The 12,498-nt window shown below is 35.8% G+C and overlaps 2 protein-coding genes across 3 annotated transcripts; both read left to right on the top strand.

Moving 5' to 3' along the window:
* Positions 1 to 1,440: 1,440 nt before the first annotated feature.
* Positions 1,441 to 5,257, top strand: LOC143612576 (clp protease adapter protein ClpF, chloroplastic-like). Of its 2 annotated transcripts, XM_077086528.1 has the most exons (8): positions 1,441 to 1,589; positions 2,574 to 2,895; positions 3,042 to 3,101; positions 3,581 to 3,675; positions 3,762 to 3,934; positions 4,494 to 4,652; positions 4,783 to 4,823; positions 4,909 to 5,257. In XM_077086528.1, the coding sequence occupies exons 2-8, from the start codon at positions 2,575 to 2,577 to the stop codon at positions 5,062 to 5,064; spliced, it is 1,005 nt and encodes a 334-aa protein (XP_076942643.1). In that variant the 5' UTR covers positions 1,441 to 1,589; position 2,574; the 3' UTR covers positions 5,065 to 5,257. The 2 variants fall into 2 exon arrangements, with proteins under 2 accessions (XP_076942643.1, XP_076942642.1); XM_077086527.1 differs by lacking the exon at positions 1,441 to 1,589 and having other exon boundaries at positions 2,523 to 2,895.
* A 2,080-nt stretch (positions 5,258 to 7,337) lies between these two features.
* On the top strand, positions 7,338 to 9,404 carry LOC143612591 (putative receptor-like protein kinase At5g39000). Its single transcript, XM_077086541.1, has 2 exons — positions 7,338 to 8,305; positions 8,502 to 9,404. Exons 1-2 carry the CDS (start codon positions 7,385 to 7,387, stop codon positions 9,402 to 9,404), a joined length of 1,824 nt encoding a protein of 607 aa, XP_076942656.1. The 5' UTR covers positions 7,338 to 7,384.
* The last annotated feature ends 3,094 nt before the right edge of the window (positions 9,405 to 12,498 follow it).

The following is a 12,498-nucleotide window of genomic DNA, read 5'->3' as shown; positions in this document are numbered from 1 at the left end:
CCCACCAACTACCAGCATGGCATGTGCGTAGCCCACAGTTGGCAGAACAGGAATACTATTCAGCCGGCTGTACCTGCTTGGAAACCTACCTTCGGCTATAAATACTCCAACACATTGGAATGGTATGGACACATTACATTATCTTACATTATCTGATATCTCATTATCTTATCTTCTCTAGCAATCTCTTAATATACACTTATATTCAAGAGCAATCTAGTCTGATTCTCACGCCGGAGGGTGGTCACCAAGGAGGGACCCCCCCTTCTCAGTGACGAGCTCACGGTGTTTGTTTTGCAGGTCATCAGAAGAACCATCTTTGCTGGACCTAACCCCTCGTGGGAAACATCTATTTAACCCCCAGATTATCCGTAATCTGCCCGGGGTCAATTAGTGTTTCTTCAGGCGCCGTCATTGTTAATTGACATTTTTGTTACCATGTGCTCGGTTTGAAACTTGCATGATGTTAGATTCTTTAGAAGATGGATTTAGTTAGAAGATATCACCACAATTGTACAACCTTCGTATTTTTGTAAACATTTCCTAAATTTTATTTACAAAGAAGAAGAAATTTGTTGATGCATTGATTTTGTTTTGACCTTTGAGTGTTGACCCCTCAAATTATCGAGACGCGAGATGAAACTAGTCATGTTTTGAGCTGTCACTTCTAATGTCACTTCTAACCTGTTTGATAAACAAGTCGTGTTAAGGTTTACATGTTCAACTTGTTTAGTTAATTGTGTTGTGTTCGGGTTATAACTTGTTTACCCCCGTTTAGTTAAACCGATCAATATATCAACCCGTTTGAAACAAGAATAACCAATAAAAAATATTTTATAAGATCAACCCACCAATGTATCTACTATCCGTTTAACCCATGTCATACAACTAGTTAACAATCTGAAAATCCCTTGATCCGACATTTCCCCCCAGTAAAACCCTTTATATATAGATTTTTTCGTATATTATGGTATGAGATTTATTAGACGATTTTAGCAAATACCTGACAGGAAAGTTAAGAGAATCTTCATGTAAGCTAACAAAATATGTTATGATTTTTTGAGTATTTAGACTATGTATATCTAGCTCAAGGGGCGGTGTCGTAGCCCAAAATCGATCTCTTTTTAATTTTTCATTATTATTTTCAACACATCCTAGGCGATAAGCACCCGTCGCCCCCGGGCGACAAGAAATCGCCCCTTGTCGCCATATTTTCCGCCCCACTTAGTGATTTCGGTTAAACTATAATGACTTGTTAACTTATACTCTCACAAGATAAACAATCTCAAAATACTTATTTAACTTTTTAAAAAGTTATTAAGTGCTGGTGAAAATAAACCATCTTAAATAGGGCTGACAATTCATGCCTTAACACTCCCTGTATTGTTAACCAAAAATAAAAAAATATTACAAAAAATATTACTATTTTATTTATCGTCACGTCGAAAATGAAATCCCCAAATTCATTGATATTCAACACACATACACCAGTCGAATTCTGAGCCTCAAAACACACACGCACCAAATTAGGGTTCCAACAACTTCAAATCGTGCGGTCTGAATTATTCACTTCAATTTCCAGTTTCCTCGTAAGTAATCTCATTACCTCACTTATCAAATTATCGTAGATCAATGCCCATCGGATATACTTCCTTTTACTTTTCATTTTAATTTTTAAAATTGGTACCGAGTATTGATACCGTACCATTAACAATTTAACATAGATTCGGTATCGGTATTTTCGGTACCGGGACTAGCATTTTGTAACTAGTACCTATGCACCGTACCAAACCGGTACTGAACCGATAGATTCCGTGTTGTATTCCGTACTCACTTTGCCAGATTTTCGGTATCAGTATTTACGGCACCGGTACCGATGTTCACAACTATTTTTTGATTAAGGTAAATAGTTTTTAGGTTATAAATAGATTTGTGTTAGTTAAGCTATTGTTGATTGATGAACTATAAAGCTGTGGAGTTCAATAGTTTATCAATAAACATTAGGTTTTATGGTATATGCATAGCAATTTGCAAAAGGTACACATTATAGCACATCTAGATTATCTAACTTCAATTGTACTGTAGTCAGGTTAAAACCGAACCAAAAACCGAAATGTCGGCTTTTGAGGTTTTGAAAACGTTTGGTTTCGGTTTTGCTTTTTAGGCTTGAAAATTTTGGGCCAGAAATTAAAACTTGCCCAAAAATAATGATTTTGGGTCTAAGTTGTTTTGTTAGTTAACAATTAGTTAATTATTTAACATTTTGGCTAGCGTGTTTGGGTTAAACTATATATTAAACTATTGTAAATTACTTAAAATTTAAAATAGAAATTAAAAATTTATAATTTCGGTTTCTATTACACGCAAAACCAAGACCAAACTGAAAGCTTGGTTTTTACGAAAAATATAAAACCAAACCGTTGTTTTTTTTGTCTCAGTTTTTTGTTTTTGGTTTCATGCACACGTGTATTACTTACATTATAACAGATTTATTTGGTACCAGGTTTGTAATCCATATACATACAACAGTAGTGTATAGTCGTATACAGAACTTCTAATCTGTCGTACAACAGAATGTCAGTAACCACCATTACAGCATCCACAAACAGTAGTGTGTGTGGATCTGCAAATGCTTCAAGAAGGCATTTGAGACAGAGGAGAAGCCACGACCACCTATTATTCGGGACTGAAAAAAGATTCCTTTCACACCAGTGTGTACAAAACCACTCGTATTCAATATCTGGACAACGAAATACACGGGCTGAAGCCGGTTGGTTTTTTAGAGGAGGAGGTGAAGGTGATCAGCGTTCTGATGCGAGCTCAGAGCGTAGCGAGAGCGCGAATGAAGATATTCTCATATTCTTTTACCAGTTGGATTTGGCAACAAGAGTACAGGTTTTCAGTTTTCACATACCTTTTATTAATCGTATTATTGTTTTTTATTAAAGATTAGGCGTTCGTTAAGCAGCTTGATCTGCTTAAAAATGGATACTTTTATCAAGTTTATCAAGTACTAATACCATATTATCTCTTATTTGCAGTATGCATTGAATTTGGAGGAGTATGAGATTGCAACACAACTGAGAAACAAGCTCAATGAGGTTTGATTATCTAATTGAGTTCTTGTTACTGGTTCTTCTTCCTGTGGGTTGGAATATATTTATATATCTCCACACATAGTTTAGCGAGTTGCTTAATACTGCACGCTCGGTTTTGTGGTTAACACTAACCACGTCTCTTTCTTGTTTATTGATATGATAATCAAAGAAACTCGCAGCTCACAAAAAGATACTCGACTTTTAAACAAATAAACCCAAAACTAGATATCTCTAAAATAACATACCAATATACTAAAATAACCAAGACTTAATATTCTTAACAAACCTTATCTCAACTTCATGCATATTGACCACCGTACCCTTCGAGCCATATCCGGCCCGTGAACTCAGGATTAACTCCGACAGTTTGACTATGTTCAATATGAAAAATATGCATTGGCAATGACATAAATCAGTATTATGAGTTTGCTTGTATAAGTATAAGCTTAGTTTGAATTTTGAAATGCTTATATTTATGTAAGGTTGAAGTTGAAGTTACTAAGCAGCTAGAGACCAAAAGGGGATTAGCTTCAAAAAGTGAAGCTCAAGATAAGGGTATAAGCTTGTTGCGTTTACGGTGAGTTTTACGCGTAATATTATTATATTTTAGCTTAGGTTTTGTTTCTCTGATTTAATATTATAAATATATGATGTATTCTGCAGAGCAGACCTGCAGAGTGCAATAGAGAATGAAAACTATTCACTGGCAGCTGAGATCCGCGATCAAATTTCTAAACTGGAGGCCGATTCATTGGCTGCGTCAATAAAGGCGCAGGCCTTTGAAAAGGCCCAGTTTGAGTTTCGTTTGGGCCAGAAAGTGAGGCATAAAAAATTTGGTATATGTCTTTCATCTCTTGCTAATTTATAATTTAAACGTTGCATATATGTTATGGCATATTGGATCTTGTTTCTAGGATTGTAAACGAACCGAACAAACGATAAAAAACGAACCAGGTTTTCGTGTTCGTTTTTGTTCAGAAGATGTACACGTTCATGTTCATTATGTTCGTTCGTTAACAGTATGAACAAACAGTTCACAAACTTAAACGACTGAGCATTGGTGAACAAACATAACTGACCTAAATTAGTTAAAAATAGTGTGAAGAGCAACGTGTTGATCTTGAAAAGTTACTAAAACTAGACTAAGTTGTAATGAGCCAAAAAGTTCTAAATGAATATATTAATGGACGTAAACTACGAACTTCGTAAATGTAACAAACAACATAAATGAAAGAAAACGTATGAACATAAATGGTTTTAAATGAATGAACGTAAACGAATATAAACGTACTTCCAGCCGAGCCGGTTCACGAACAGTTCACTGGACGTTCGGTTTGTATACAGGTCAACTTGTTGCTCTTTATTTTTCTGAAGTTTAGTCTTGTGTGGTCATAGGGTATAGAGCTGTTATATGTGGAATGGATCCGGTGTGCTGTGAAACAAGCACGTGGATGGAAAATGCACATGTTGACCAGTTGACTCGTGGTCCTGATCAACCATATTATCAGGTTTTGGTTGATGTACGTGAAGACCCGAATCTATTGGTAGCATATGGTAGGTAACTGAACCTTGGTAATGTTTTGGTGGGGCCCATGAGTTATTCTGTCAAACTTTTTTATAAAATAATATTATTGTTTGCTAAATGACCCTTGCTTATTGACGCATGTCTCTTGCATTTTCTTAGTTCCGGAGGAAAATTTACTGGCTCCAGAAGAACCAGATAAGGTAAGTGTAATTTAAAACCGAATATGACGAAATTGCCCACTTTGTTATTATTATTAACTTTTGCAGTTTGATTATCATGATGTAGGCTAGGTTTGATCATCCATATGCTTCCTTCTTATTCTACGGTGTGGATTCAGCTGGAGACTTTATTCCAGTGAAGCAGCTGCGTGAGAAGTACAACAGACCTCGACACGAGGTGCCATATGATCCACAGGACGAGAGATCTGGAGACGATGCTTGAACATATGTAATCGAGGCCGTTGATTTGATCTTGCAGTTATGGCTTTATATAAATAGAATGTATATATATTTCCTACTCCATTTGTGGATGGTTTCTTATTATTTTCGGAGATCAAGTTGAATGTCGGAACTTTTTTAATATTCATGAATTTGGCAAATTAACCAAACAGATGTGAAATTCAACTTTCGGGGAATGTGTTTCATTTACACGGGCATCTTAATTATTTCGCTTAGAATGTGTCACTTGTCTAATAGAATGTTTGAATTCTGCCGTTATCATACTTGTAAAATGTTAGTATACAACAATTTGTTTTATATTTTCGTAATTTGATATAAAATTATAAAGATATACGAGTCAGAAAAGAAACTTTTAGAAAATTATAGTATTAAGTTATTTAATATATTTATTTTTATATAAATAGAGGTTTATATCATGTTTCCAAAAGCCAAGTACCAAGAAAGACAATGCATATAGCAAACTGATTTCAATTAAACCATAAAAACATGTATATTATTGTGTATTCTATACATAATTATATACAGTTTGATGATTAAATATGAGGAATAACGGCTAAAATGTCTTTTTAAAACCATTTTTTAGGAGAGCATATTGTTCCTATATTCATATTGTTCCTAGCTGAAGAAGCAGCTTAACCCTTAAAATCAAATAATTGAGCAACCAAAAGTCCAAAACAAAACGCGTTTTTCTTCTAAAGCTAGACAAATTTCTCTTTGGAGAGAAACCCTCAAAGTCTAGAGTGCAAAACAAACACGATAACTAAAACGTGGTTTAGTATTTTACAATTATAGTTCTCATAAAATGGATTTTTTTATAAACAACACAAATATATATATATCACAACATTCAATAAAGTTAAGATTTTGTAAAATATTATTTTATATAAATTATATAGAACAAGTTTTCTGAGTTCATTTCAAGTTATTATGAATATAGGGTTAGACTAAAATATAAAAGGGAATAAAAATGAGAAGGGTGAATGATTTATGGCATAAAAAAACACTAAAAAAACAATGATGAGAAAAAAATACACAATGACAAATATAAACAAAAAACACAATAAATCGCAAAATATAACAAAATGACGAGCAAAATATGACACAATGTTGAGTAGTATACCACAATATCGAGAAAAAAAACAAAAGAAAAAAAGCACAATCAAATGATGAAAATAAATAAAAAATACAAGATAAAATAAAAAGACACATGCAATTATCCTTTTTTTATTGTATGTGTTTGTGTTTTTAAAACATGAAAGATGGAGAAAACATTTAAGTTTTTTTCTTTCGTTTTTATTTGTATTTTGAGTTATGATTTTTTATTAACTTTGTATTATTTTTTTTGAAGGGTTTTTCATTTTTGTGTCTCCTTATATTTTAACCTAAACCTATGAATATAAAATACTAGCTAACCATTTAAAAAACTAGCTAACACAACTTTTAATAGTAAAAACTTGCCTAAAGTGTATAAGACAATAATTCTTACTCTACAATTTTAAAGAAAAAAAATTAGTGAAGAAAGTATATGAGGTAAATTAGTTAACATCCATTTGTACAAGACTTAGACCACACAATCCGTTTTTATTTTCCTGTTCTTTAAGTGTGGACATGATTGTTGAAATAAACATAAAAGTAAACTGCGGTTTTCGTCCCTGTGGTTTGTCGAAAACTGCGGTTTTAGTCAAATAGTTTCAAATTTGCGATTTTCGTCCCTGTAGTTTCATTTCAATTGCAATTTAACCCGACCCCACTAACCCCGTTAAGTCTGGTCGTTAAGCCCACCAGCGTGCACCACACGTGAGGGGCATTTTTGTCCTTTTCTCCCCAAATAAAACCCAGCCCCTCACGTGAGAGGGGTTGCGAATTAAGGCTGAGGTTTATTTGGGGAGAAAAATGACAAAACTGCCTGTCACGTGAGGTGCACGCTGATGGGTTTAACGACCATACTTTACGGGGTTAGTGGAGTCGTGTTTAATTACAAGTGAAATGAAACCATATGGACAAAAATCACAAATTTGAAACTATTGGACTAAAACAGCAGATTTCGACAAACCACAGGGTCGAAAATCGCAGTTTACTCTGAACATAATATTAAGGTCATTTCCTAGAAATTTCTTTTGTGGATATATGATAACAATTTATATCCATAGACATAAAGTCTAGAATGTAAAAAACATGCTTACCTCATTGTCCTCAATCACAATTTCCCTATAAAAAGACTTGGGCTCCATATCTCCGGTATCCATAATTAACCATATCAATTCCTAATAAATAAGCTTAATTTCCTTTTCCAGATTTTTATCATGTGTAAATCTGTGATCACTCCTTCCATTGAAGAAATGAAGCACTTGCAGATTCCTCTCGAAGACATATCATTGGCAACTAATGGATTTGCTGACCAGAACCTCCTTGCAGAAGGTGGGTTCGGGAAGGTCTATAAAGGCGTGTCTGATGAACATGGTGAAATCGCTGTAAAGCGGTTGGATCATGGACGCGGGCAGGGAGACCACCAGTTCAATATGGAGATCGCTTTGCTTCCAAAATATGTTCATGAAAATATAGTCTCTCTTTGCGGATTCTGTGATGAAGACGTCGAGAAGATACTTGTCTATAAGTACGAAAGCAACGGGAGTCTCGACCGACATTTAAACAACCAAGATCTTACCTGGATCCAACGACTTCGGATTTGCCTAGGAGCTGCGCATGGGTTAAGCCACGTTCATGACAACGATGGGTCTCAACGTGGAATTTTCCATCGTGATGTCAAAAGCGCAAACATCCTTTTGGATGAGAAATGGACTGCTAAGATTTCTGATTTTGGGTTGTCAAGAGTCGGCCTTGACAATACGCAGTCTAGTTATGTTATCTCCAGTGTTTGTGGCACACGTCGATATATTGCTCCAGAATATTATGCCGATGGTTATCTCACTGAAAAAGCTGATGTCTACTCTTTTGGGGTCGTATTGTTGGAAGTTATGTGTGGAAGGCACGTAGTTGATTCATCGTACACGGATGATCGCCGATCTTTAATTAATTTGGCTCAAAAACATTACAAAAAGGGAACATTAGATAGCATCATTCCTTCTTACTTACAAAAACAGATGAAGCCAGCTTCGTTACACGCATTTGCACACATTGCCGGTCAATGTTTGAAGAACGCAGAAGAGCGTCCATCGATGAAGCAAGTCGTCGAACACTTACGAAAAGTTTTTCATCTACAAGAGGTAATTAGTTGTTGCAGTTTGCATGAGAATTATTAAGTTTTATTGATTTTGAAAATTAAAGCTTGCGTTTAGTCGCCTTTCTTCCTTCAGTCAGTTATTAATGCTTAGACACCAGTTTTTCTTAATGAACAACAACAACAACAACATTAAGAATATTTTTTTTAATGAACATTTAGTTTTTTTTTTTGGTTTCCAGAGTAACCGCGTGCCTCTTTCCATTGAAGAAGTGAAACAGTTGCAGCAGATTCCTCTTCAAGAAATACTATCGTCAACTAATGGATTTGCCCACGAGAATATCATTGGAAGTGGTAGATCTGGGAATGGGAAGCTCTATAAAGGCATATCTAAAAAACACGGTCCCATCACCTTAAGGCGGTTGGATCGTGGGCTAGGGAACCTTGAATTTATGACACAGATCGCTTATCGTGCAGACCGTAAACATGAAAGTGTTGCCCCTTTTCTTGGATATTGTGATGAGGGCGGGGAGAAGATATTTGTTTATAAGGATGAATGCAACAAGACTCTCGACGAACGTTTGGGTTGCACAGTCTTTAGTTTTTTCGAACGGGTGAAGATTGGCAGGGATGTTGCCAGAGGGATAAAGTACCTTCACGATTGCGATGATATTTATCATATTATCAACCGACCTTTCGACAGCTCAAACATCTTTTTAGATAAGGACCTAAAACCTAAACTTTTTGATTTCGGTTTGATCTCAAGCATATTCCCTTCGAATATGCGGTCTAACTCTGTTACCGCATTTGGCGCACCTGAATGTATTCATCCAGACAACTTCAGTAACGGTAATCTCACAGACAAATTTGCTGTCTTCTCTCTTGGGGACGTATTGTGGACACTTCTGTGTGGAAATCATTTTGATCCACAAAGTTTACATAATCTGGTCCGAGAACATTACCAAAATCAAACGTTAGATAGGATCATTCCTTCGTATTTATTCAAACAGATGAATAAAGATTCCTTTGCTACTTATTCAAGCATCGCCTATCGATGTTTGAATGACGAAGAAGAACGTCCAACCTTGAGGGAGGTGGAGGAACAATTACAAAAAGCTTTTGATCAACAACTCCTAAATCATTGAAGTTAGTGTTAAGCTTTTGATCAACAACATACCATAATGGTATTTCCCTTACATATATTATTATTATTATTATTATTATTATTATAATTATTATTAGCTTTTATATAGCTGTTAAACTGTGATCTTATTATTAATATTATTATAATTAGTAGTAGTTTTTATATAACTGTTAAACTTTGATTTCCTTTATTTTGCTTCATACACATGTACTTAGAGCCGAGGGTCTCTCTGGAAGCCACCTCTTTATTCCTTTGGATAGAGGTACGGTGTGCCTACATCCCACCCTCCCTAGACCCTACTTATAGCTTTGCTGTCGGTGGGATTTTACTGGGCATGATTGATTGATTGATATATTTATGTTGTTGGTAAGGGGCTCAACTCTAAACTGTAATTATATAGTTCCCTTCCCAGTACTGTACATTTATAAATACAAAAAATAAAAACCAAAAATGAAAAAGAAATTTAATTAACAAGGCAATGAAAAACATGATGCGGGACTAGGCGAGTAGGTGACGTTCACTGGTTGGATCCTTGAACTGAACGAGTTTTATATATCCTACCGCACTGTCGTGCCTTTGGGCTAGTGTTCATGGGCGTTGGCCCTAGGTGAGAGTTTTCCCCGGATCGAAATGCGAGTGTATCTCAACGCTGAATTTAGCCAATAACTTAGTCGGAGGATTCGTTGGCCGTTAAAAAAAAAGACAAATTAATGTAAAACAAGGTTCATACATGTCAAGTACTGCTACTGCCAAATAGCTGATGTCTTCTAAATCAACACTCAATGCCCATAACCTGACAATACAAAGCTTAAAACAATGTCAATTATAAAACAAGTGAGTATCACGAAAACAAGTGTCAATAATAAAAAGCTAATTCTCTCTAAATTTCTATGTGGTTTCAATCTATTTTCCTTGGCCAGCAACAAATTGTTGGAACTACATCACAAGTATGACGAAAGTGTCTTGCAAACACCACCAGATTGCTCGTAAAAATCATTGTACTTGAATTAAACATTTTTTCATGTATTACATCCCAAAAACATGTAAAACTGATTTGTCACGCAAGCTCAACGGACTGTTTGAAGTTATCAAGCATAATCTTATGGCTACCGTCAATATCTTCTTAATCATAATGGGTTGAACCTATACCACATATATATATATAAGATCAACTTATATTATAAAATCATTCTAGCTCGAAGAATTTCTAAATTCGCTAGCTAATCAGTAATCAATCGACGTTTGAAATAAACGAACACGTCTAAAATATTATCTAAAGTATTATGTATGTTTGTATATTCTACATAACACGAAAATGGAGGACAAAGGTCAAATGATTTGCCTAAGATTTGGAAGGAAAATAAATTGAAGAGAGAGAGAAGATACCAAAAGAAAAAATAAAACTCGGGAACACATCGTTCAAGCCATATCCGACCGGTCAACTCATGATTAACTCGTCAACAGCTTGACTGTGTCAGATTCACTGGCTGCATCAATTAAGGCCCAAGCCTTTGAAAAACCCAATTTGAGTTCCGTTTGGGCCACAAAGTGAGGCACAAAAAATTTGGTATATTTCTTTCATCTCTTACTAATTTCCAATTCAAATGTTGCTAGGCTTGTCAGCGGCAGAGCATTTTCATGTATGTTTGTTTAACTTTAACCGAACAAACAATCAAATATGAATAATTAAACAGAACAGGGCCTTTGTGTTCGTTTGTTTAGAAAATGAGCGTGTTCATGTTTGTTCGTTAATAGTATAAACGAATGGCTCACAAACATAATTGAGCATAGATGAACAAAGATAAGCATAACTAACCTAAAGTTAGTAAGAAATAACATGAAACGTGTTGATCCGAAAATGTTATTAACTAGACTGGGTTGTAATGGGCCAAAGTTCTAATTTTTTTTTATTTTTTTTTAAAACCAACAAATTAGTTCAATTAAATAAAAGGATCCAATTACAATAAAGAGGCAGGTAAGCGGGCAACAAGCTGCGCCGCCACCCCCTTTTGAATGGCAAAACCGATCCTACTGAAAATAAAATTATCGTTCTTTGGCGTCGTTGGGTTACTGTGCACGACCCGCTGAACTCTTTTTAAAAACGCAATAGCATCGGGAGCAAGAGACCCAAATGTATCAAAAGCAAAAGGAATGAAGGCGTGTTGATTCTCCACACACGCCTTCTCGTGCTTAGCAATTTTTCCTGCTTCTGCCTTTAACACGGCCTGCCTAGCGACAAACCCGGTGTCCCTGCGCTCTACAAGAGGGGACACCCCAATAAGGTCCACACAAGCATGCTTCCCCCCAGCCCATCCAAACACAAGAATGTCCGCTGGTCGGAGAGTAGACCTTCCTTCACTTGGATCCGACAAAAAATTCACAGGAGCCTCTTTTCTTGCCGAGATTCCCGCTCGTTTTAACACATTAAAAAGGACATCCCTGACCAAATCATGTCTATATTTAAATCCCGGGAGATCTTTGCAATGAACCGCATGTTCACCAAAATTGTCTAAACACGCCTTACGGCAAACCGGGCAGGGCTCTTCAACTGGGAACAGGGGGATCATTAACCGATATTTAAGAATGACTCGGTACTCCACTGCTGACATGTGCTGGCCTAACCCTTCGATAGGGATGACAGTCAAAAAGTCGACAAAAAGTCCACTGCTGAATATATTAACTGATGTGAATGGCAAAATTTGGTTATTGCCTTTGGTTAATTAAGGTTTTTTTTTAAACAAGGGTATTTAATTACTATATAGAATCTAATATATTAAGTTCTAAAACTTATAACTTTCAATAGTAGATAACTTCAGACTATTATGTACCAACTCTCACATAATATTCCTCTAATTTGTGGTCAATTAATTCTAAATCGACAAAATAAACAACACGAACTTCATCGAATGGTATCACAATCTTAAGACTGCTTACACGCGAAAGGGAGTTGTATGCCCTTGATGTACCCCTCCCCAATGAACCGGCATCCTACACATATGTTTTGTAAGGGATGTGTGGGGACAACAACGTGATGTTACATCGTGCACGTCCTCTCTCTCATGTTAAGCATAATGAAACCAAACTTTCAAAGCGTA

This window comes from Bidens hawaiensis, unplaced genomic scaffold (assembly GCF_021521415.1).
Source record: "Bidens hawaiensis isolate Kalapana, Puna unplaced genomic scaffold, B.hawaiensis_p1.1 tig00035038_1, whole genome shotgun sequence".
In the NCBI taxonomy this organism is placed as follows: Eukaryota; Viridiplantae; Streptophyta; class Magnoliopsida; order Asterales; family Asteraceae; genus Bidens; species Bidens hawaiensis.
The sequence above is the reverse complement of the archived record's forward strand: the minus strand, read 5'-3'. Positions and strand labels throughout refer to the sequence as shown.